The sequence below is a fragment of the Pistacia vera genome, unplaced genomic scaffold, assembly GCF_008641045.1.
Source record: "Pistacia vera cultivar Batoury unplaced genomic scaffold, PisVer_v2 Contig292, whole genome shotgun sequence".
Taxonomy (NCBI): domain Eukaryota; kingdom Viridiplantae; phylum Streptophyta; class Magnoliopsida; order Sapindales; family Anacardiaceae; genus Pistacia; species Pistacia vera.
The window spans coordinates 618595-644790 of NW_022196104.1; the positions used below are offsets into that span (position 1 = coordinate 618595).

General features: G+C 34.3%; 5 protein-coding genes across 6 annotated transcripts; 1 reads left to right on the forward strand and 4 right to left on the reverse strand.

Annotated features, from left to right (window-relative positions):
• Nucleotides 1-1272: 1272 nt before the first annotated feature.
• Nucleotides 1273-1905, forward strand: LOC116134918 (aspartyl protease family protein At5g10770-like). The gene has a single exon (XM_031420603.1). It carries the CDS (start codon nt 1273-1275, stop codon nt 1903-1905), a length of 633 nt encoding a protein of 210 aa, XP_031276463.1.
• Nucleotides 1906-6432: 4527 nt separating this feature from the next.
• Nucleotides 6433-8575, reverse strand: LOC116134874 (aspartyl protease AED1-like). The gene is made up of 2 exons (XM_031420552.1): nt 8338-8575; nt 6433-7628 (listed from the first exon to the last, which is right to left on the reverse strand). Exons 1-2 carry the CDS (start codon nt 8498-8500, stop codon nt 6565-6567), a joined length of 1227 nt encoding a protein of 408 aa, XP_031276412.1. The 5' UTR covers nt 8501-8575; the 3' UTR covers nt 6433-6564.
• A 1315-nt stretch (nt 8576-9890) lies between these two features.
• On the reverse strand, nt 9891-11019 carry LOC116134833 (aspartyl protease family protein At5g10770-like). Its single transcript, XM_031420480.1, has 2 exons — nt 10896-11019; nt 9891-10807 (listed from the first exon to the last, which is right to left on the reverse strand). Exons 1-2 carry the CDS (start codon nt 11002-11004, stop codon nt 9969-9971), a joined length of 948 nt encoding a protein of 315 aa, XP_031276340.1. The 5' UTR covers nt 11005-11019; the 3' UTR covers nt 9891-9968.
• Nucleotides 11020-17914: 6895 nt separating this feature from the next.
• On the reverse strand, nt 17915-19324 carry LOC116134956 (protein ENHANCED DISEASE RESISTANCE 2-like). The gene has a single exon (XM_031420631.1). The coding sequence runs from the start codon at nt 19195-19197 to the stop codon at nt 18274-18276; it is 924 nt and encodes a 307-aa protein (XP_031276491.1). The 5' UTR covers nt 19198-19324; the 3' UTR covers nt 17915-18273.
• A 4332-nt stretch (nt 19325-23656) lies between these two features.
• Nucleotides 23657-25823, reverse strand: LOC116134992. Of its 2 annotated transcripts, XM_031420676.1 has the most exons (3): nt 25562-25823; nt 25374-25457; nt 23657-23674 (listed from the first exon to the last, which is right to left on the reverse strand). In XM_031420676.1, exons 1-2 carry the CDS (start codon nt 25652-25654, stop codon nt 25398-25400), a joined length of 153 nt encoding a protein of 50 aa, XP_031276536.1. In that variant the 5' UTR covers nt 25655-25823; the 3' UTR covers nt 23657-23674; nt 25374-25397. The 2 variants fall into 2 exon arrangements, with proteins under 2 accessions (XP_031276536.1, XP_031276535.1); XM_031420675.1 differs by lacking the exon at nt 23657-23674 and having other exon boundaries at nt 25110-25457.
• Between the last annotated feature and the right edge of the window lie 373 nt (nt 25824-26196).

Consider the following 26196-nt stretch of genomic DNA (forward strand, 5'->3'; position numbering starts at 1 on the left):
TTTTTTTGTTATCTGGTTAAGAACTTAATGGTGGTGGCTTCTTGTTTTTCATGAAATATTAAATCAACAACGTCATTGCAAATAGCCCTCAATGCCATTACTACTGTAACTGAATATTATAACAATTACGGATTACAAATTCAGTTTAGCAATCAATCACAAAATCAATCAATTAACAAACCTTTTTAATCAATTAAATCTGATAATAAATAAAACAAAGAAACACCGATATACGAATAGAAGAATAACTAAGATTAAGAACAAAATCTCACAATTATGCTAACCGGATTGGAGTTTCCATGAACGAACTAAAGAATTTAACCCGATATGATGAGATGAAAGGCACAAATAAAAGGAAAAATAAAATTGCGTTCTGTCTCCAACCTCCAAAACCCTAGCAGCCTAAAAATTATATTTTCTATCTCAAAGGAACATATAAAAGCTTCCCTTTTAAAGTCAACTCCTAACATTAAGACAAATAACTAAACCCTTTTAGGAAAACACTTATTTCTCTCTCTTTAAACCTGCCCTTAATTTGTGCAAGTGAAATTCCAGTCATACACATGAATTTCCAGCCCTCCAGACTTGTATTGAACTCCCTCTTGAACTTGGACCAAGTCTTTATAGGAGCCGTACAAAAATAATCAAAATCAGCTCAGGATTAAAGCTTCTAGGCTAAAGCCATAAATTCCAGGTCAGTTTTGGATAGGACAACGAGCTTTCTGGACTTTGGCCCCTCCATAAGAATTGTAGTTCAGGATGTATACTTCAATTTGGGCTTTTGAATCGTCTCATTTGAGTTTCAGAAGCTCCAGTTATGCCCTTTTAAAGCTCCAGTGGTTGAACAGAAATCCTACTCTAATTAAGATTCAATTTCAGTTTTTAGCTCTGACTTTACACCAACAATTGGAGGCCCAAGTGAAGTCATCTCTGGACGTGCCACTTGGAAAGCTTAAGATGTCTACTTTAACTTCATAGATGATCCAGAAACCAAACTGCAACTCTAAGTCCATCAAAAATCTGCAAACGACCCAAAACATCCAAAAGTAAAAATGTTGAAACCTTCTAATTTTAAGTATATTTTACTAACTCTTAACCACAAATGTCTTATACATAAAAATCATCACAAATAGGCACCATAAGATATTAAACATGCCAAATAAACTAAATGCAAGGATAATAAAATTATAAAATTATAAGTCTATCAAAAACTTATCAGGAGCTTCCGGAATAATTGGACTCGACCAAAGTTCAGTATCCATAATATCACAAATGCCCGCTTTATTCAACAAGTACTTCTCATACTGTCTACCTTCATCTGCTAGCTCGCCTGGATACATAACCATTGGTAAGACCGCTGATAATGGAATTAAAAATAAGTTTCTGAAATTCACTCCACTAACCACTAAACCCCAGGATAAGGAGTTATACGGAATTGTAGTAACCGGAATCAGTGTTGGTGGGAAAAACTTATCGGTTAAAAGTTCGGATTATATGAAATCGGGTGCGATAATAGACTCAGGAACAACATTTGCATACCTGCCACAGAAGGCGTACATAACTCTAGAAATCTCTTTCGTTAAACAGATTTCGGAACATAACAAGTTAACCCCATTGAGTGATGATGAAGATCAAAGTATTTGTTTAGATTTAAGCACAGCTGAGAGTTTTATAATACCAAAGATTTCAATCTCCTTCAAAGGCGGGGTTGAGCTGGAGCTGGATGTGAAGAGAATTTTGTCCATTATCAATAAGAATAACAAACACTATGCGTGCTTAGCTTTTAGAGCGAGTACTGATAAAACAGAGCCTCTTATTTTAGGGAATGTTCAGCAACGAGCAACAGACGTGCGCTACGATGTTGCTGGAGGGAAGGTTGGGTTTGGTCCCGGAGGTTGCAGCTAATTAAGCTCAATTCGTTTATCTTCAAGTTTAGCTCTTGATCGAAATTAACAGCCAGCTGTAGAGTGTTTTAAATTTATGTTTGAAAATGTAATCCTATTATGTAAGGTAATTTGAAATATTACTGAATAAAGTCTGGCTTTTATGTCCTAATGTTTATTCTGGGAGCTCATCGTGGTTTAATTTCAGATTTTGTATTTTCTGGTGATATTAAATATTAATTTGAACCATCAAAGTCCCCTATAATAATGAATAATTTTATTAATCATTGCTATATAAGTAGTTCTATTAGTGTGAAACGTCAATCAAATCAAGCTGTTGTGGAGGCTTACTAAACACGTACTAAATGGTCACATAATTGACTGTCCCGTCTGTATGTGAATTATGGGATTGATTTTCATATTAAAAAATAGAAATATAATTCAACCACTTATTCTTGAGGTGACAGAACAACATAATATCATATTGATCACTACTTTCGCTCCCAATAATTCACACTTTAAATCTCAAGCCTTAGACATGGTGGATTTTAAACTTTCTGCTACCAGTGATATTAACTCTCATCTCATCTAATGTAAATTCCTATATTAAGTTGAAAGCTATTATTTAAGAAGGTGAATTCTTCTCAGTATATTTACGTTTCCGGCGAATTTTTTCTACAAATTGAAGAAAACAGTAATGAAAGAAGCTTAACCCAGACTCGATATGCATTATGAGTGTATTTATAAATTAGACGGTGTGTGAGTGGGACTAACATCAAATATTGATAGAGAAATTGAAGAAAAATATGGAACAAAGCCTAGATGATCTTTAGGCCTTTGAGCCATATAAAGAGGAAGTTTATGTTAAAAAACAATATTGGGTGGAGTCAAAATGATTTTTAGACTCCATATTTTGTCTTTAGCCCCATCTTCTACCTTCAAAATGTAGTATCCACATTGACCATGCAACCCAGCTCATCCAATTAAAAGTAGAAGAACAATCTTCTAATTTAGCTCTGGAAAATAATGTAAGTGTCAAGTGTGCTTTGATGTTTGACATACTGCGACCTTTCTTGGATCTAGATCATCCCCTTTTCTAACTTATCTAATTTATGAAGAAACTAAATACACGTGACAGTTTGCCACTTAACAGTTATAATTTATTCATATAAAATATTGAGATGCTTGATTAATTGATTGTGATAATCAACACAATCTGTAAACTTATCATCTGTATGAATGTCAGATTCTTTTTGGCATAAAATCAAATATTAAAATAAGCCCTCATATACATAGAAGCAAGGAGTACAATGTTAAATGAAGGCATGCTTGATTAATGATCAATTGAAATATTAGTGAACATCTGGATTGATTCTTAGCTCTTTATATCAAGTTATTTGTACGATAATCGCTGATATTAATTGCTGCTACTACCAGAAGCCCGAGAAAATCCCACTTGTTTATCATGTACGTCTTAGAATATTTTTATATTCCGCTGTTGATGACTGCCGATAATTGTTTCAGTATCTTCAGCAAAAGCCAAGCAGACTTGAGAATTACTCTCACCCAAAACAACAGAATTATGGTCCAAAGGTAAGTCTATATCATTATCAAAATGTAGGATCACAATTGGTATAATATTGATTTGATCGTAACCCTCAAGATTATAGCATGTATCCATCGGTTTTATTGGCTCAGCAGGAGGATATATTGACATCAATTCCTTAAATGAAGAGCGAAGTTGTGAATAAACTGATGGAGGTAAGCGACTGACGAGAGTTCCAGTCTATTATGGCGATTTGCGATGATGAACCATCATTTGAAAAAGGCATTTGCAGTCTTTTTTGCCCAATTGTTATACCAACAAGGTTGATAAAGTAACGATTGTATCCATCTGGATCTCTTAGAAGTGACGGATATTTGAGGAAAGCAAATTGTTGTTGCTGCTGCAATTCCAAAAACAAGAAACCCACTTGAGGTTTATGAGGATGGGAGACAGTAACAGAACAATAGATAAAAATTTCGTAAAGTTTGAGACATGAAAGAATCATCACTTAAGCCAATGCCAAGTACCCCGGCAACTTCACCAAAGGTTCCACTAACATTATGCCCACAAAGGAACTCAAAGTCATGAAACACCTCAGTGGCTATGGTTAAGGTGCAAAATTTCCACTGACATAAGACTTGTCGTGGTAGTTTTGTGTGTATTGGCGTGAAGATTTAGAAAAGGTTAAAGATAGAGAAGGATCAAAAATGGGTTCATTTTGTTGATAGCTATGAATGCATGGTTTGCACTGGATCCAAGTGGTGGGACTGCCTGTGTCAAACATTAAGGTTAAATCACGTTTAGGTGTGCCAAAGCCAACTGTGACAACATAATTGTCATCGCCAATTGGCTTCTTCTGCAGAGAAAGTTCAGCCCCTTCAATTAAATCACTAATGTTGGGGAACAAAAAGAGAGAGCGAGCTTTGGATTGGCATAGGTCAAATGGTGAGCGGGGTCCTGAAAAAAGAATTGTAACTGTCAGAATTATTTTATATTGGATTGATATATACGTCTTGTGTCAAAATAAGTAAATAATATAAGAATGGAAAATTAACCTTTATTAGTGAAAGGAGAGCTCTTAGATGCCGCAGGCATGAATGGCGCTTCACTTCCACTGCATGTTTGCGATCATCTGCCAGTTCTGTGGCTCCATAAGCTAAAGAGAAAAATAGGAAACAAAAGCGAAGAAGATGGCCAAAGTTGGCCCAGAAACGAAGGAAATCTCTCGTGTTTGAATGAATGAATCTGGTGAAACACAATGAGAGCAAATTGCCGTGAATACTTTACTGCATTTATGATCCCACTTTAGTGAACAAGTACTGTTTTATAGAAGGAGAAATATATCTATAATTTCCTTTACAATGCCACAAATTACTGAATGGAAATTTGTTGTTAAACTAAAGAGCAAAGGCCAAAGAACTTGACTCCAAAGTCGACACACAACAGCTAGCTGCAGGTCTTGCACTGCATGAGTGTAATTTTTGCTACAAATATATTCGATACCGAATTTGTTTCGTAGCTCCTACGGCTGATCCTCTTAGTAAGTTCAGACTTCCAAACAGCTGGTGGCTTATGTTTGTGGAGTAACATATGGGCCAGACAAGAGACTTCTTCTGACACTCTAGAACATGCAACGTCTGTGGTCCAGGTTTATATTATCAGACCCTTTTAACGAAAAAATATTTTCGTTAAAAGAATATTTTCTCATCAGTTCTTCAGACGCATTAACCACATTATCAATTAAAAATAGTAAATAAAATTAGGATGTGTTGATACATGAATTACACCCATTAAAATGATGCGATTGACTAATCGGAACATATAGCAATGAATGTAAATGCATAAAAAAATACAATACTATACCAACAACTTTTTCTCGTCAACTTTATCTCACAATCCTGATGTGCCAATTCGCAATCTATCACGTTAAACTTATGAGAGAAGGTTTATAAGAAAATGTTGTTGATGTAATATTATTCCATAAAAAGCAAAGAACACAACCGATTTTAAAGTGGTTCGGCAAGTTTAATCTTGAGCTTACGTCCACTGTATCTCGTATTGCTTAGAGCTTACATGAAATAACAATATGTCTAAAACAATTTGCGAACCCTTCTTCCATAATTGGAAGGGTTTTATATACAAGTTTCTTACAAAGGAAATAATGAAATTAAAAGAATTACAATGAAGATAAAAGTGCAACTCCAATATTCTCGTAATTAAGCACTAAGATCGCGCTATCATTGCTGTTGATCTGATCTCTTCCAAAATATTTAAGATCTGAACTTATTTGCGATCTGTCGAATAACTGTCAGGATTGGTTGCGACTAATTTATGCTGGGTCGAGCTATACTTTGATGAGCTTATGCTGGATCGGACAAGTGTTGAGCTGAACTAATTCTGAATCAAGCTATAACCTCGTAGAAATCTAACTTCTCCGAGCTTAATAAAAAAATCACACACAAGAGCATGAATTACTGATTCAAGCATAATAACTCTTGATGGGATGGTATCATCATATAATTCTATGAATCAGCAAAAAATGTTTAAAGATATTTTCGTTTTTACTTTTTGTTTTTTCTTCTCTGAAGAGTGTTTGTCTAACATTAATTATTAAAAGAGAAATTGAAAGAAAATGTATTAAAGACCAAATGACCTGCAGGCCTCTGGCTTTGAGGCTTGTAGTTACGAAGTTTCTGTACCTGTGTTAGCTCATTTGATAAAAAGGAGATCAACAATTTTCTCATTTAGCTCTTGAAAATAACACTGCTTTTTATATATGTTTGAAATGATGCGATCTTCCTCACATGGCAACATATCAATCACCCATGGCGGATGCTTGATTAGTTGTGGTAATCAACATGAGAATCTGCAAGCTTATCATCAGTGTGAGGTTAATGGTAATGTCAAATTCTTTTTGGCAAAAACATCGACATTAAAACAATCCCACGTATACACAGAAACTAGGTTGAGTACAACATTAAATTAGGCTAAAAAGAATAGAAGACGTTCTACTTATCTATGGTTTTGAGGATATAAAAAAGCTTGCTTAATTAATTATTAATTGCAATATTAATGAAACATCTCAATTGCTTCTTAGATGTCTACATTCAGTTACTTATACATGAATATATGACATTAGTTGCCGCAAGATCCAGCAGAAAATCCCACTGTTTTATCAACTATGTCGTAGAGTACATTTACATTCCGTTGTTGATAGCTACCAATAATTGTTTCAGTATCTTCAGCGAAAGCCAAACAGACTTTATAATCAGTCTCACTCAAAACAACAGAATTATGGTCCAAATTTAACTCCACGGAATTATCAAAATGCAATATCATAGATGGTATGATACTGCTTTGATCGTACCCCTGAAGATTATAGCACGTGTCCAACAAGCTAGAGTTTGGCGCAACAGGATATTTTGACATCAACTTGTTAAATGAAGAGCGAAGTTCTGAATAAACTGATGGAGGCAAGCGACTGATGCGGGTTCCAGAGTCAATAATGGTGTTTCGTAATGATGAAGCGTCATTTGAAGATATTTGCAATGTCTTGTTTCCAATTGTTATACCAACAAGGTTGACAAAGTATCGATTGTATCCATCTGGATCACTTATAAGTGGAGTACCAAATTGAGGAAGGCAAGTTGTTGCTGCTGTAATTCCAAAAACAAGAAACCCAGAGGAGTTTTCTGTGGGTGGGAGACAGTAGCAGAACAATTGAAGAAAATTTAAGAATGTTTGAGATATCAGAGAATTGTCACTTAAGCCGATGCCAAGAAGCCCGGCAACTTCACCAAAGAATCCACCAGTATTATGGGCACAAAGGAACTCAAAGTCTTTAACCTCATAAGTATCCATGGTTAAGGCATCGTGTGCAAAATATCCACTGGCATAAGACTTGTCGTGGTATTTTTGGGTGTACTGCTCTGAAGAATTGGAAAAAGTTGAAGATTGAGAAGGATCAAAAATGGGTTCCTCTAGTTCATAGCAATTAATGCATGGTTTGCATTGGATCCAAGTGGTGGCACTGCCTGTGTCAAACATTAAGGTTAAATCACGTTTAGGTGTGCCAAACCCAACTGTGACAACATAATTGTCAGCGCCAATTGGCTGCAGAGAAAGTTTAGGCCCTCCAAATGGGAGGGAAACGAGAGAGCGATCTTTGGATTGGTTTTGGGCAAGCTGTGAGCCGGGTCCTGAAAAAGGAATTGTTATTGCTAAAACTCGTGTAAAAAATAAAATAAATAACAACAAATATGTGAAGAATATCAACAGAGATCCAATATTTTACATAGTTCGATATGATTTATCTACATCCACAAATGAGAGAAATTCACTAATATTTTCTGAACACAATACATGAGTGCATCACACCATCAATTTACTACTTAGGCACATCACACCATCAACCTAATACTTAGGTAGACATTTTGTTCCTATAATGTTTAATACTCTTAGTATGGTACCCTTACATCAAAACTTTTGTGTCCTCACATTTTCGCATTCTCTTATTCCCTCTTTCATAATCTTGAATTGGTCTAAGCCCTCTATTTAAGGTAGAATAAAATATTATTTTTCTACTAAAATTCATATTTTAAATCCTAATAGAACTTCCTTAATTTAATTCATTCTCCTATTTTAACCCTAAGTAAAATCTCAAACCAATTCTTCTTTCCTAATACAACTTAAAATAAAGAAAAATAAATATTCTCAATTACAAATTCCTAAAATATAAATTTGAATAAAACTTAAATTCTTTTTCTTCTTGTTCACCTTTTCTTTTTTAGTAACATTTTCATCAATTACCAAAAAATGTTCACATTCCAATACGAATGACTTTATACTGCACTGATATATGTGTTTGATCTATCAAATAAGCAAATATTATAAGAAAGAAAAACAAACCTTGGTTAGTAATTAAAGGAGTGCTCTTGGATGTAGGCATGAGTGGCCTCATTTCCATAGCATGTTGGCGATCATCTGCCAATTCTCTGGCTCCAGAAACAAAAGAGAAAAATAGAAAACAAAAGCAAAGAAGACGGCAAAAGTTAGCCAAGAAACGACCCATTTTTGTATGTATGAATCTAGTGAAACACAATGAGCAAATTGCAGTGACTACTTCAAAGCATTTGTGAACCTACTTTAGTGACGAGTACTCTTTATATAGAACGAGAGAGATATCGGTATCTTCCGTATAAAGCCAAAAAATGCCGAGTGAAAATTTGCTCTTCAGCTAAAGGCCAAAGACCTGGACTCCAAAGTCGACACACAGCAGCAGGTCTTCACTTCATGAGTCTATTCTGCTACAAATATATTCGAAACGGCAACTGTTTCGTAACTCCTACGGCGCCTAATCCTTTTAGTAAAGTCACACTTCCAAAACAACTAGTGGCTTATGTTTTTGGATTTATATGCATCGAGTAACATGTGGGCAAGACCTCTTCTGAGACTCTAGAACATGTAAGGTCGTCTGCGGTCCAGGTTCTGTGTTAATATTTACGCGTCCATATGTATGATATATCCCAAGTTGTTTCAATTTCCACTAAAGGAATCTCTGAGACTGCTCTCTTTCTCCCCAAACCCCCAAACAAGTTCAGTTTAGTTCAAATTCACGTGCTTTGATTTTTATAAAACATGCATGCAGCTGTACCGGATTTGGTATTGTGACAATATGAAAATACTTCTATGCACATACAATTAGGTAACGAAAAATGTGTATATATTATGAGTGTTGACGTTATACACATCCTTATTAATTGGTTCTATATGCATTCGTTACACGAAAGATTTTCTCAATCTCAAATTACTTCACTGAATATGTTTTTTTTTTTTTCTTTATAAAAATAAATGTAGACTTCATATCTTAGTTACTTTCAGTTTTGGAGTTTGGAGGGTTAGACAACAAGGCTTCGTTTGTACAGTTGCCAACTAAAGTATGCAATAATTTGAATATAAGCTGTATGAACTAAAGGTTCTACCAGATATACAATTGGATTTAACAGATTCATTAGATTTTTACAGAACACTGAAAGTACAAAATCTGTTCACATTTGGGCATCATAGAAAAGAAGACTTGGTAGATATTTTCACACAGTTTATAACAATTATTACTTTATTTTTCTCCTTGGTCTTGTGCTTCAATATTATTATAGTTGGCCTTCAGTTGCCACAACCACCCATCCTAAATCCTACCTTTCCATTTTGGATGTCATACAGTACATTCATGTTCCTTTGCTGATGATTACCAATAATGGTCAATTTATCTTCTTTTTCGCTTCCAGCAAATGCCAAGCAAACTTGAGAGTTGCTTTCTCTCCAAGTTACTGCCGTTGAATCCAAATTTACATCGACTGAATTTTCAAAATGCAGCACCGTGCTTGGTATTTTCACATCCGGGTAATTCTCAAGATTGTAGCCTGTGTCCAAATTAGGTTTCAAAAACGCAGCACGAGGGTATTGTGACATAGATTTTCTGAATGCAGAGCTGAGAGCTGAATAGGTTGAAGGAGGAAGGCGAGTTATAACAGTTCCAGAGTCTAGTATAGTGTTAGGGACGATTGAAAATACGAAGAAACGTTCAATCTAAGTTCTCCAAACGTTATACCAATAAGATTAACAAAATAGAAGGTACTGTCACGTGGGCCAGTTACAAGAGGTGTGAATTTACTTGTTTGACAAGCTTCAAGCGATTGGGGGCCGAACCAGAGATATCCTCTGGAGCTATCAGCAGCTGGGAGACAGTAACAGAAAGTTTTACGAAACTTTGAGTTTTTTTGCGACAATAGAGTATTAGAACCCTTTTGTCCAAGACCAAGCAGCACAGCAGCACGACCAAATTTATTATGGCTAATATTTTGGCCACAACCAAAAACGAAGTTGGGGAAAACTTCATTAGGCACTACAGTAAGGGTATCGCGTATATAATATCCTTCGGTATAGGATCCGTCCTCGTAGTTTATAGAATAATTACAAGATGGTGAAGAAGAACAAGTAGCATTCGAAAAAGTTGAAGATTCAGCAGGATTATAAATGGAAGCAGTTTGTTGGCAATTCACAGAACATAGCTTGCATTGCATCCAAGTGACGTCACTGCCTGTGTCAAAAATGAATGGATAATCTTGTTTTGGAGTGCCAAAACCAACCATGACAACAAAATTGCCAGCTCCAATGTCAGCGGCGCCAAAGAGACGCATCCCAGTCCCCTTCTGCTCATCTTGGTCAAGTGTTGTATACACGTTAGAGGTTAAGGAATTGATAGAGCGAACTCTGACTTCATCTTTCAGAAGAATTTGGCTTGAATCAGGAGTTGAATTCTCCTGGGCCAGTGGCGAACAGGGCCCGTATCTCGAAGCTATTCGTAAACCATGAAATTTTCCTGCAAGCACCAGTAGAGAAACTTTAAGAACGATCAAAATATATAGGGCAAGAATTAAGTATTGGCTTTGGAAGAAGATATAGGATACCTTTAGTAGAAGCCGAGCAAGTCACCATCGCAGCTCCATAAACTAATGTCTTGCTCAAATAACAAGAGAAAAGTAAAGCAAAGAAGAAGAGAAGACTGGTAATGGCCATAGATAAACAAGAACACGGCACTGATTTGTGAAGCTAATGAACAATCATACATAAATTTATAGACTTACAACTCTACAGAGCCGAAGACTTTGTGTCAACATATAATCCAAAGCCCGCCCAATTTTTTCTTCTCCAAGGCCCCATAATACAAAACAGAAATTACGAACTTCTTTGAATTCTTCTTCAGTTTTCAAAACCAGCATTAGTAACAGGGTCCACGGGAAGATACAATTAGGCAAGTCGTTAACCAATTTAGGAAGCGAACTATAATTCGATTGACATTGGGAAATATACTAAACAAAGAGTACATTATAGATAGAATTAGGGCAATTATACATTTCGCGCCAGTTGAAGGCCATAAAACAAAAGGTTGAAATTTCTTTAAGGGTAGGTGCCATATTGCCGTAGACTTGACCCAGTACAACGCAAATCACAAGTTAATCTTTGGTGCTGTTTTAGTTTAGATACGGCAAGATATTCAGAATATCGTTTGTCAAATGGAAATGCAAATTGAGGTGCCCAATTAACGGAGAAAATCCAAACTGAGTTTCATCGTGTTCCGGCTTAAGCTACACCATAGTTGAATATTCAAATTATATATATATACAGTAAAACATCTCTATAATCATAATGATGAGATTAATTAATTTTATTACTACGAAAATGTTATAACTTAATAGAGGTGTGGTAACAATTTTTTTTTTATAATTCATGTTTTAGTAGTACAGTATTAGGATTTCAATTGATGTTTTAATACTATTAAGATTTTAATTTAACGCTTTAATTGTCTACTTTTGAAACGGATAAAAGATCATATCTTGAAACAAGCAAGAATAAGTATCCTTGATAGAATTACAAATGCAGTTATTGTATGGTCAAATTGATGTAAAGCCACAAACTATTGCCAATTGTTTTAATCATTACAAAATTATGCAACAAATTGATGTGAAGCCACATACTATTGCCAATTGTTTTAATCATTACAAAGTTAGGATCCTCGATGTTGATGAATTACAAGTTACAAATGAAGTGGATGAGGAGAATCAAAGAGTCATTGTAGAATTGAGTGATCAGATTCGATAACTTCATTACACTAATCGAATGAATATTAATGTATTTTTCAATCATCCAAATGAGCAATAGGTCATGTATGTTTTAATGAAAGAAGAAATCATTATTACAATTAGACAAGAAGATAAAGGAAATAATTATGAGGATGATAGTACGGAAATACAAAAATTTTATGTCAAAAAGCTCTAAACATACTTGAGAAGCTAGAAATATTTGGCTTCAACAAGAAGATGTTCATGCTAGAGAGTAATCTACTCACAAGTTAAAAGATGTGGTAACAACTCTAAAACATAAATCATTATCTCAAGCAACTTTAGACAAATATTTTATTTCATCTTAAACATTTAATGTAACATATCATATATTTTTTTTGTAATATACAGATAATTATTACTATGTGAAGGCAACTTTTCTTAAAACGGGAATTAAAAAAATTATAACTTATTACAATGTAGAGTTTATTCATATGTAGAGTATAAAATATCATTATATAAAGGTTTTACTATGTGTATGTGTGTGTGTATGGTAATAAAGGTAATGTGGGAGCATAAAGGAAAAAGGATAAAGAAATTAAATTAAATTAATTATATTTATGTTGACTTTTGTTTTGTTTTGTCCCACCACATGGGAGAGACATACTTTACTTTTTCACTTAGGAGTCTATAAATAAAGTCTTACTTTGTCCTTTATAATCATCTTTGAATATTATTAAATATGTTTAGAGTTGAAGCATTTGCTTTCTCTTTCTCTTTGAGGTTATAGTTATCCTTGACTTAGCCAACCAAAATGACATTTTTTGGCTATTCTTGCCATAGTAGGGTTATTCTAACCTCACCACAATTGACATCCATAGTGAGGTTTTCAACCTCGCCAAAATTGGGGTTTCTCACAACATCCTAGTGTCAGCTTGGTACCAAAGATTTGGTTTCTTCTTCAGGTATTTTTCCTCCTTCTCACTTTTACTTTCAAGTAGCCATTATTCAAGTTTTTTTCCTTGCCTAATCATTAGTTTACAGAGCTTTGGTTTAGGACAGTGAGTAGCTATTTAATTCATATGCATGTCTAAGAAAATTATGTCAACAAGACAATAAGAGTCTAAGGAAAGTGAGTTTTAAGTGGAAACGCTTGTGACCCCTCCACTTTCTTGGGAATTTTCTTGGTGCGTATTGAACCATAGTAGCACTTACTACTAAATTAAGTTCCTTTGAATTATTTGATTTTTATACCTCATCACCCCTACCAAAAAATGCCACAAAAACCCCAAAATCGTCAAAGAACTGTTCGAGATGTTGAAATTGAGGAATTACGAAACCAAATCAGAGAATTACAAGAACAACTTACAAGATAGGGAGTCACACAAGATCAAGATGATGAAATCGGCAATAGCTCCAACAGTGAAGGTGAGGGCACCAATCCATTTGGGGAAGACTCTTTATCTCGAGATACGTAGTGAATTTGGGATTTCAAGCTTCTGAGTAGATATTCCTGATGTAACGGACCGCCTGGCTCTGACACCCTGACTAGCCTGGCCACGGAGTTCACACAGCTCCCTACGTGGCAGGTAGTGTTCCCCCCCCCCCCCCCCCCCCCCCCCCCCCCCCCCCCCCCCCCCCCCCCCCCCTCTCTTAAGGGATTTCTTCGCCTCCCCCATGACTCGAACCCATGCCTAAGGGGCTATAGGCAAATGAGAAGCACCATGAGAATCATCAAGCTAGCTGTTAAAGGGAAGACTTTAACCAGATGATTTTATTGATTGGTTACACATTATAGAAAGAATTTTTTAGCTTCAAGATGTTCCTGATGGGAAGCGTGTGAAACTGGTTGCAATAAAATTGAAGAAATATGCATCTATATGGTGGGAGAATTTGAAACAACAGCGAGAAAGAGGTCATCAGAATATCAGATCATGGGAGAAGATGCGCCGAGAACTCAAATGAAAGTTTCTTCCAGCACATTATCGGCAAGACACTTTTCTTCAATTTCGTAATTTAAGACAAAGAACCATGTCAGTAGAAAAGTATACAATAGAGTTTGAGCAACTTTTTCTGAAGTGTGATATCAATGAACCGGAAGAGCAAACTATCACTCATTATCTAGGAAGTCTTAATGTAGAGATTGCATATGTCTTACAATTACAACCATATTGGAGTCTAATTGATGTTTTCTAGCTAGGGATTAAGGTTGAGAAGCAGCGGGCACGAAAGAACACTATAAATTCCATTAGACAAAGGGAGACTACAATAAATTGTGGGGAACAAAGTTTAGCACCCGTTCCAAATCCTAAAGTAAACTCCTTCAACCTTTCTCATAGAAACGATAACGAGGGTGGTTCTAGTCCCACTTCTAATGCCGCTTCAAGAAAATGTTTTAAGTGCAAAGGCTTTGGGCATATTGCTTTTGATTGTCTAAATCGAATAATTATTTCACTTGTGGAGGAAGAAGCTATTGAAAATCATGCTGAGGAGGATACAATAGGCAAAGAAGAAATGCTTGATGAGGACAGAATGTAAGAAGTACATGCTGATAATGGAGAATCCCTTATGGTACGTCGCAATCTTAGCACCGTTATGATGACTGAAGATGAAAGTTGGCTTCGTCACAATATTTTCCATACAAAGTGCATGTCCAAAGGGAAGGTTTGTAACGTCATTATTGATAGGGGTAGCTGTGAAAATGTTGTTGTCAATTATATGGTAGAAAAATTGAAGCTTCCAATTATAGCACATCCTCATCCTTATAAATTGCAATGGTTGAGGAAAGGAAACAAAATCAAGGTGTCCAAGCGTTGTTGTGTTCAATTTTCCATTGAGGATAAGTATCAAGATGAAGTTTGGTGCGATGTTATTCTGATGGATGCTTGCCACTTATTATTGGGACGTCCATGGAGTACGACTGTCAAGCTCTTCATGATAGATACAAGAACACGTATTCTTTCAAAAAGGATGGTGTAAGGGTAATATTGACTCCTATGAGACCAGAAAATTGTTTGAAGAAACCAGAGGAGCTTGCAGCATTTATCACGAGATCTAGTCTTGAGAAAGCTTGTCGGGAAATAAACCAGGTGTGTTTGTTACTATTGTGTAAAGAAAATGAAGTGTATCTTGCCTTGCCTGAAAAAGTCAAGCAATTACTTCAAGAATTCTCTAATGTTGTGTCGGTGGGTTGCCACTAATGCAAGATATTCAACATGCTATTAATTTCATTCTAGCTCTATCATTCCAAAAAAAAAAAGTGTATCGCAAGATTTTTAAAGAACATGATGAAGACATGGGACTCAATGGCGAATCTCTTCTAACCTCGAAAGAATAATGCGGGAGCATAAAAAAAAAGAAAAAAAATTAAATTAATTATATTTATGTTGACTTCTATTTTGTCCCACATGAGAAAGACATGCTTTACTTTTTCACTTGGGAGAGTATAAATAAAGTCTTATTTTGTGCTTTGTAATCATCCTTGAATATTATTAAATATATTTAAAGTTAAAAGGATTTGTTTTATCTTCCTCTTTGAGGTCATAGTTATCATTGGCTTAGCAAACCAATATGGCCTTTTTAGCTATTCTCGTCATAATAAGGTTATTCTAACCTCACCACGACTAGCATCTATAATGAAGTTTTTAACCCCACTAAATTTGGGGTTTCTCACGACGTCCCAACGTCACAAGGGAATAATCATCCACCACTCAACATGAACAGTGCCATTGCAGAAAAAATTCCACAACAATACACACAAACAAGTACATAAACTAGATCATACAGACAATTAACTAGTCTATATTTGAATCCAAACTAGTGCATTCAACACATATCAGTTCTTTTGAACTGAAAGTCAATCAAACTAAACTCAATTAAGCTCTTTTTTATTACATTTCTACAAGTTGTGCATCAATGGCGACCAAGTTGAATGGCCATAATGAACAATTGTTCACTCTTTTCTGCCGTTATTATCTCTTCTTAAACAGAATCTTGTGTAATGAATCATAAATCTTTATAACAACAACACTGAATAATATTAACTTCTGTTCGTTTCTTTTGAGTTTTGATATTGTTTTTTGAGTTATGTTTTATAATCCGACAAGGATTTCCTGTATAATAGCACAACTTTTTGTTTTCAATTGTCGAGCTATCCAATTCCAAGTTTGACATGCATTGTTTTCCTAAACTTTATGGGAAAAGTTTGATATATATATAATTAGCAGCATGACAACATTTTTTTGAAAAATGGGAACAAATGGATAGCTATAAAAGTGATAATAAATGGGACTTACACATGGGATTCGATGAATGCAATTCTTCCACGAGTTAGCCATGCCTGAACGAGAAAGTTTGCAATCATGTTATGGACGGCCCATCTCTCTCAATTACCAAAATTGCTAACATAAATCCATAAATCTATTGAGTCTTGTAGCATCTACCAACAGAAAAACATCATCTATTGTGGCCAACTGGCCATCAAATCTGGCACCAAAAAGTTATTGATAATTTTTAGGTAACATTTAAAATCAAAATTATGTATCACATTAGACAAACTCAACTTTTTCTCCTTCAATCCAGAGAAAAGTATAAGTGAAAAGCGCCATTAAACTTTGACAAAATCATGTTTACTGTTATTAAATCATAGGCAAATTAAGCAATTATGGTGTTTAAAACATGATGAAAAAATCAAAACCAAAACCAAAACCAAGCTCTGGTTCTCAGAACGGGAAACTACTAGAGCCATAAGAATAATCTTTACAATAATGTTGGTACCACGGAGCATATAAAACTAAGTAGCATTGGAAAAATTAGTTTTTTCTAGTCCAACTAAAGTTAGATTATTACTAAGTTAAATTCGGGTTAAAAAAAAAAAAAATTAAAACTATAGACCGAATAAGAGTTCCAATAGCTCTCTATCCCTATTAACAACTAAGGAGATACTCAAACTCATGAGCATCTCCAAATGACTCTTTATATGACTTAAACTTTTTATTATAAAGAGTTTATCCATAAAAACAAGAGTTCAATAGGCTCTTTATCTTTAAAATATACATTAGAGAGTGAGTTTGACTCAAATTTTACTCTCTATCCTAATTTTAATTAATAAACTATAAGTTTTTATATATTTTATTTATTAATTCTCTCTCCCATTAAGTCTCTTTCTTAAAAATAAAGAACATCTTTATTAAATTTAAAGGATCTATTGGATTTGAAAAAAAAAAATTGTGTTTTTTATATTTAAAAATTAATGAATATACTTTTTATTTATATCAAAAATTAAACAACATTATTTTAATAGCTCTTGTCTAACCACCTATCAACTAAGGACAGTTAAAAGTTTCAATCTCTTCCTCCAATCGGTTTAGTATTAAGTATAAAGCCAAAAGAGATAAAATAAAGAGCCCAAGGGAATCTCAAGGTCAAGTGGGGACGCTTTGCTGGCTCTCAAACTAAACTAAATTACAGTAGTAAATGGCATCGAAAATAACAATCCCATTTTCTACATCATCAAATCTTTTTTTTTTTTTTTTTTTTTTTTTTTCCTACCACGTGAATGTGAATTTCACAGCTAAGAATCTGGAGTAGAGCACAGAGAGCTGGTACGGACAACAGCCAGCGAGCCAATTAGGGCCCGGAGTGGAGCCATCAGCCATAGTTTGGTACCACAAGGCCACAACCACACCTCCTAACCATTCATTCTATATCTCTTACCAGAACGGAAGATTCGATTTTCAACATCTAAATCTAACCAAATCAATCAATTCTCCCATAATTACATCTCAACCTTGATTCTTCAGCAATTTACCATCATGGAATCAAAAGGAATCATACTTTTACTCCTGATCCCACCATCAAAATCTAAACAGTTGTCAGTCCCCATCGAGAAAACAGAAATAAAAATTAATAAATTATAAAAGGACATTAAGATTCACATTCCCTTCTCTTTCGGCTCTTCCTCATCCTCACAGCACTAATCAATTACGCAACCCAACACAATAACAAAGAACAGAATAACAGACATTTCAGAATTTAATGTTTCCTTAAACAAATTTTTGTTATGTTTTTTCAACATTGCTGATTGTTATTTGTTGTTTACTTGGTTACCATTTTATTATCTACAACCATCCATCCCCGTAAAAAAGGGAGCCTGAATCACATTAAAATCCGGAAATAAACGTAAAATAGAAAATTTCCCAAGAAAATTATTAAAGAAAAAATTATGTCAACATTTTTCATCCCTTTTTTCGCCATCGTCGTCGTCGAATTCGCCGGATTTATGATGATTAACCTTGGCTGGACCCAACCCACGCGCATTTGTTACAACATGTGGCGCGTCAACTACAAATGCCGAAGACATTTCCATCTGGCAAACCCTAACTGCACCAACTAATCTCTCTGGCAACTCATCCTCTGCTTGCGCCTCCACCAGAAACCCCATGTCTATAGTAACGCTCGTCACGTAACCCAATGCTAGATGCAAAATCGCATTGGCGATCGTCGAGCTAGCGATATCCACGTCAATCTCCAGATAGTTGTGTCCTCTATGGTAATTACACGTCAGAGCTTTCCCTAACAAACACGCACTGTAATTTCCCACCGCCTTTTTCACGATCCACGGCCCTTTCACGATCCTGTTTACGATCTTAAACCGCTGGTTCCTAAACGCGTCGTCTCCGTTAATAAACCGGTTAAGTAACGAACCGGAGGGGATAGGATCCTCGGTAGCGAAATAAAATACCGCGCTGTGTTGGTCCTTGCCTGGAACTTGAAGATTGACAGCGAAAATGAAGCTCTTCAATGACTTACCCAGAGATTGCGCTTTTCTGAGCGCGTGTGATACACGGTTGTCGGAGCGGGCGAGTACGTTATCCAGTTTGGTACTGGACCTGAGCCAGTCCATGCCGACAGGAGAGAGTAGATAATCACCGGCAGGTGATTTTTGTCTTTTGGAGAAGTAATTTTTGGAGCGAAGGGAGAAGACTTCCCCGGGCGGTGAAGCCCAGCCGTTAACTCCGGTGTGGAGGTCGACGTGGCGAAGGGATCCGCCGGTGATTGTCTCGGTGATCCAATCGGGAGTTGTGTTGGAGGAACATTTAGCGGCGTGTTCGGTGGTTGATATCCGGTGCTTTTGCTTTGTAGGGCACATGGTGATTCTTTTGTGACAGAAACTCTTCTATTCTTTCTCTTTAAATCTACTCTTTCTTTCTTTTTCTTTTTAGTTCTCTCCGTAAAAGTTATATTTCTCTCTACGACTCTCCGTTTCGGAGTGAAGAGTGCTGTTTGAGAGAGACTGTACTATATGAATATGAGAGATATTATTAATATCAGAAGAAGATTAGGTGATTAAGGTACCCCTCAATTTCGACGAAACTACGAGAGAGCCCCTTTAATATTGAACAGCTAATAAGTTAATGTAATTCATTTTATTCTCCTAGAAAAAAAATATATTTTTTTCTATTATTTAATTTTGTACGGAAATGGACGATAATCATATCTCTCTTATTAACCGCTAATATATAGTAAAACGTCTCTAGTTATAAAGGTGGAACTAACTAATTTTATTACTCTAAAGAGGTGATGACTTAATAAAGATATAGTTAAAAAAATTTCTTATTTATTAGGATTTCAATTCATATTTTAATAATATTATAGTTTCAATTCAGCGTTTCAATTGTCTACTTTTGAAACGGATAAAAGATCGTATTTTAAAATCAACAAAGATAACTGTTATTGATGGAATTGTAAATGCAGTTGCTGCATTGCAACTGATGTGAAGCCATAGATAATTGTCAATTGTTTTAAGCATTACAAAATTAAGACCCTGATGTCGATGAATTACAAGTTACAAATGAAGTGGATGAGGAAAATTAAAGAGTCATTATAAAATTGAGTGATCAAATTCGACAACTTCACTAAACTAATTAAATGAATATTAATGTTTTCCTTAATCATCCAAATGAGTAACAAGTCATGTATGTTTTAACAAAAAAATAAATTATTTCTACAATTAAACAATAAGAGAAAGGAAATAATTATGAAGATGAAAGTACGGAAATACAAAAACTTTCATGTCAAGAAGATTTAAACATGTTTGAAAAGTTAGAAATGTTTTGACTTTAATAAGAAAATGTTCATGCTAGCGAGTAATGTAGCCGCAAGTTAAAAGATGTAATAACAATTCTAAAGTAAAAATTATTGTCCCAAACAACTTCAGATAAATATTTTATTTCATCTTAAACCTTTAATATAATATACCATATTTTTTTTGCAATATACAGATAATTATTACTATATGGAAGCAAATTTCCTTAAGACGAGAATTAGAAAAATTATAACTTATTACAATACGGAGTTTATTCTTATTTATAACTATCCCATATTGGGAATATAATTTTTTATGATTGTGTAGAATTTATTCCTATATAAAGTATCATTGTGGAGAGATTTTACTGTACTTAACAACTTACTGCATAACAAATAATAATAATATTACTGAATCTATAATTGGGATATTATCAACTAGAGAATAATGTTTAAATAAATTATAAGAAAATGACGTAAATTTGGAAATAATAATGTTTTGTTAATTATCTATAGATTTAATGGAGAAAATTAAAAGATATATCTATCCATATACTAATATTTATACAAAATATGTTTTAAAAATCATTCAAAAAAAGTAAAAATAAAAAAAAACCAAAAAATAAATTTAGTAAAATAAAAAAACAACTTAATTGAAAAAAGAGAAAAGTTAATAAACCATTGAATTTATTAAAAAAAAAATGAAAACCCTTAAAAAAAATGCCCTGCTTTACTCTTTTTTTTTTTTTTTAATTATTATAAAACAATTTTAGAACTAATTATAATTTTAATATTAATTCACTTTTTAACTAAACATATTTTAAAATTATAAAATACTACACTTTATCAAATGGCATTTTTACAGTTAAAAAATGTTAAATCTAACTATTTTTTACAATATTTTATCTCTTTTAAAGTTATTTTAAAACTTATGTCTCCTTTTTTATTGTTTCATTAAACATTGTTCCTTAATTAATAATGTCCTTCTATAATTTGTTACTATAATTTATTTTTTAAGAATCTTTTTAACTGATTATTATAGGAATTACCGTAAATAAATTGGTCAACGATCAATTTTATACTTATGAGTCATGACTAACCAAATCAGTTGAGGGACCATTGAGATAATTATAATCCTTTTTTTTTTTCTTTTTTTTATCCTCCCTTTCGGCACAAAGGACCCTAATGAAGGTTTATTATTCTATAATCTTATGCTTTAGCACAGCGTGGCAATCCTTAATAATGCTGCGTTAGTGAGTTGCATGGCCCCACCTCAGTCAGTCCTGAACTGTAAAGAATAGGGACCTTACTTTTATTATAAAATATTTTTTTATCTTAGAGCACGAGGAGAAAAAAGGTATGGCAATTAAGTAATTTAGGGTGATGCAGTTGGGGCGAATTGTGAAGTCGGTTTAGAGTAAACGAAGTTGGAGTGGGACGATAATTTTCACAAACATGCTTTTGATTTTGTTTTTGTTGTAGTTGTTGACTTCATCGATGTTGACGATCAAGATAACGACACGTGGGAAGAGTAATTAAGGCAGTATAGACATTAATGATGCGAATGAACGGATTGGGTAACTCAGTTAAATCACACATGCCACAGTAGAGCTATTTTATGACACGTGGCAGTGTCAAACGACATCATGTTGCAGTGTGGCAGCTGTATTATATGACAATACCAACTCACAACGGCTATGTAGTATGTACAATTATTAAATGTCTCCACGAGATCACTCAATATTTAAGTTGTTTAATACACTATTAATTTACGGAATATTTTATAAGAACATAGTTATTGTTCGCCCATATGTGTTCAAAATTAGAGATCAATGACCATAAGTTTGTTGGCATCTTCACAATTAACTATCCCCTTGATGACCTAAGATATGATGGCTTCGTTTTTGTCTCTTTTGGTTAATTAATTAGAGTGTAAATAACTTGATTTGTACATAAAAACAAAAGAAAAAACTGAAGACACAAAAGTTAGGAATCAGGAAAATACCCACCAACACAAACCGCTTGATCATAAAAGACAAATTCACAATTTTTTTAATCAAATTTCCATCATGCTTTACAGATAGTAGTATTTATAATCTTTTTTCTACTTTCTACCGTCCAATATCTCAAAAGTAATCATATCCACATATAATATTTACCTAATCTGCCATCCCCTTGTAATACAGTGATACGCTACCCTCCAGAAATGGAAATTCCAGCATTCAACCTACCGTGGAAAGGGATCTTGCTTACTATAACCATCTACACAGAAAGAGAAGCAAAATTTATGCTCAAGCTCATCTGTACTTCGCGCAAACTTCACTTGCTATTTTGGTTACTAGAGCTTAACTTACAATTCATAAATAATTTGCATGTCAATTTTCTTCCCACAACAAAGATAGTCACTAAACTAATTCTACTAAATATAGGTAACCACTAGATTTTGACATAATATAATAGCTGTCACCATTATTATATGTCTAAATGCTATCAAATAATTAAAGCCTCAATTACCCATATTTGAAAAATTATGAACCATCCAAAGTGTAGATTTACTCTATGCCCATAATAGAAGGTAGTGAGAGGTCAAGCGCTTCAAATTCAGTTGATCTTTAGTCAACCCCCACCCGTCCTACCATGTATGAACCACTGTAGAGAGGTCTGCCCCTTGCTTGTGGAAATTTTATTTTAAGTAATCTTCTTGTTAAAGCTGAGAGCTAAGGACTACAGTAGAATAGCAGGATTTTTGTCTACTTTTTGATGGAACGGTGAGGAATATTGATGAGACTCAGTAAATGAGCAAGCTTTTCCTTTCCCTTTATGTTTTCTTTTTCTTCACCAGATAACCCTCAAAAGGTCACCCACAAGCTTATCTCATATACTAGATTTTCGTCCAACTGTTTCACCCATCATAAATCATCATATACCACCTAGTATATCGCTTTGAAACTAACCAAGCACTACAATTCGACCATGGTGCAGACATCTTCAGTTGTGCACCTTTTCGAAAATAAAAATTCATTCTAACTCAATGTCATCTCTACTTCACTAGGAGTTGCTCATCACGTTTATAACACTAAGCATGTCAACAGATTAAAAAAAAATTCAGTGCACAAGTAGAATTAATGTTTACAATTATCTCTGATAATTACTTTAAACTGGAAAATCAAGTAAACCAGCTCAATTCATATGATCTCCAAACCTAGTCCCATTAAATCATGTGATTACTATATAGAACTACGAAAAGTTACACATGTGCACAAGTGCATGCATGTCTTGGGTAAACAACAGAAAGACCAAAGATAACACTTGGACCATTCTGCCTGTTTTTATGTATAACAACAATGATAAGTGAGCAATTCAAGTGAGTATACATGAAGTCAAAGCAAGATCCTCCAGAGAAACAATGTACAGACAAGGAATAAGTAGCACAATCTGATACAAAGAGAACTTAGCTCCACAGAAGAGAATTGCAGCCTGTTACAGTGTTGTAAAAACCCTCTCTACATAGAATCATATTCAGCATTGGATGAAAGAACTTCCTGTAAACATAATGTAAAAATATAGTTGGTTCCAATCGCTTGAAGATTAAAGTAGCTGAAGAGTCTAATTTTTGCATGGTAATGAGGTCAATATTCTTTGTACCAATTCCAAGAGATGGTAATTGTCAAAGAGGGAGGAGGGAGGGCACATATCCAAACTTTACACCATATCAATGTTCACAGAATACATAACTCAATTGAGACTAGAAATCTAGTTTCTGGTATTCTTTATAGGTGTTTGACTTAATTTGATTAGATACACAGTAATTATAAATCTACCTTTAATGAGAATAAAGGGAGAAGAGAGACATGGTCCCATCCATGGTTATAAGAAGAAGAGGGGAAAAAATCAATGAAATCTAGAAACAATAATATGTATCACAACTAAAATTTAATAGCTAATGTGATTCTAGGTTTCACTGGAAAAGTAGCTTCTTCAAGCTTTAGACAAATTATTTCATAACATTTTATCAAGAGTTACGTTGTGAACTTTCCTCTTCGTACATTTCCAATAAGTATTCCAACAAATTCATGAATAAATATAAATTTATGGAGACTAGTATCCAGTTTTTGGCAGTCTTTATAGATAATGGACTTAGTTTGATTAAATAAACAGTAATTATAAATCGGACCTTGACGGAAATAAGAGAGAAGTGACCATATCAAAATCCACAGAATGCATAACTTAATTGAGACTAGTGTTCCGACTTTCGTATTCTTTATAGACGATGAACTCAGTTTGACTAAATAAGCAGATAAATCCATCCTTGATAGGAGTCCAGAGGAAGTGAAACACAGCCCCGTTCATTGTTACAAATTTTTTTATAAAAAGTCAATTAAATTAAGAACCAACAATTCTGTATCACAACTAAGACTCAAAACCAATGTGGTTGTAGGTTTCGTAGAAAAAAGGGCTTCTGCATGCTTGAAACAAAATCATTTTGTAATGTTTTATCCAGAGATATGGAGTAGACTTTCTTCTTCATAATGTTTTATCCAGAGATACGGAGTAGAGTTTCTTCTTCATTTATTCAAATAAGTAATCCCACATACTTATTCAAAGTAACACAGACCAACAGTTAATCATGCATCTTACGTTAACATATTATCATGTCCATGTGAAAATCTTGAGAAATTCAAAACTTTGATTTTCAATATTTTTATCTTAAGTAAATAATGTTCACAAGCAGTTATCATGAAAATGAAAATAAGAGCCATTGAATTACTACCTCTACCAAGCATATTAAGAAAAATATCACCAATTTCATATCGGATCATGCAACATAAGAGCTTGATTGGTGGTAAAAGTAACTGAAACAGCACCAACTCATCAGGCCTCTTAGGCCAACCATAGTTCTCAAAAGTATGAAAAATATCTTGAAATTAAAATCAGTTCAATTCTTGAAAAGTAATATCAACAAGCATAATAGCATTAGAAGATAATGGTATAACCAATGGAAATTTCAGTTTCTTAGTTCTGTTACAAATCAACACGATAACTTAACCAAAATGGCAATCAGCATTCGAAGAACAATCAAATTTTACATAGATCACCATTTTAAACCAAGCTCACTATCCACATCCAAGCTTATTAGCAAACCAAACACGAAGCAAAAATCAATTAATATTCAAGCTTAAAAAGCTTGAATTTAGTACCAAAAAAATAACAAAAACGCAATTATTAAATGGTAAAACAAACCTTTCTCTATATTGAAGTGTAGGTTTAGTGAGCCTTTCGTCGCTGAGGCTGTCTTTCAGTAGCTAATCTATAAATCCAGTAAACCTAAATCATGTAAATACCAAAGAAAAAAAACAGATCAATGATCTATTTCGATGAAATCTAAAGAAGTTCATTGCTAATTAAAGTGGAGTAATTATCGAGAGTACCAAAGCGAGGACATGAGCAGCAATTAATAAAACGACCATGTATGGCACCAAGTCGAGGAACCATGGCCGCAAAAGCTGTTGCTCATTCGCCATTTGTCGAGTGAAAGCTTGAAATAGAAATTTTAGAACGAGAACAAAGGGCCGAATAGGACAATGCGCAGTACGCCCTACCTTAAAAAGGCCCTAGTTTTGAAATTCACTCAACCAAGAAAGCTGAAGCTACCCATTTTAGACGGGCGGTTAGGTTCCTCTAACTCTAAGTGGTTGGGTCGGGTCTATGCTAACCTTAATATATATATATATTTTTTTTAATCAAATTTCCATCATGCTTTACAGATAGTAGTATTTATAATCTTTTCTCTACTTTCTACCGTCCAATATCTCAAAAGTAATCATATCCACATATAATATTTACCTAATCTGCCACCCCCTTGTAATACAGTGATACGCTACCCTCCAGAAATGGAAATTCCAGCATTCAACCTACCGTGGAAAGGGATCTTGCTTACTATAACCATCTACACAGAAAGAGAAGCAAAATTTATGCTCAAGCTCATCTGTACTTCGCGCAAACTTCACTTGCTATTTTGGTTACTAGAGCTTAACTTACAATTCATAAATAATTTGCATGTCAA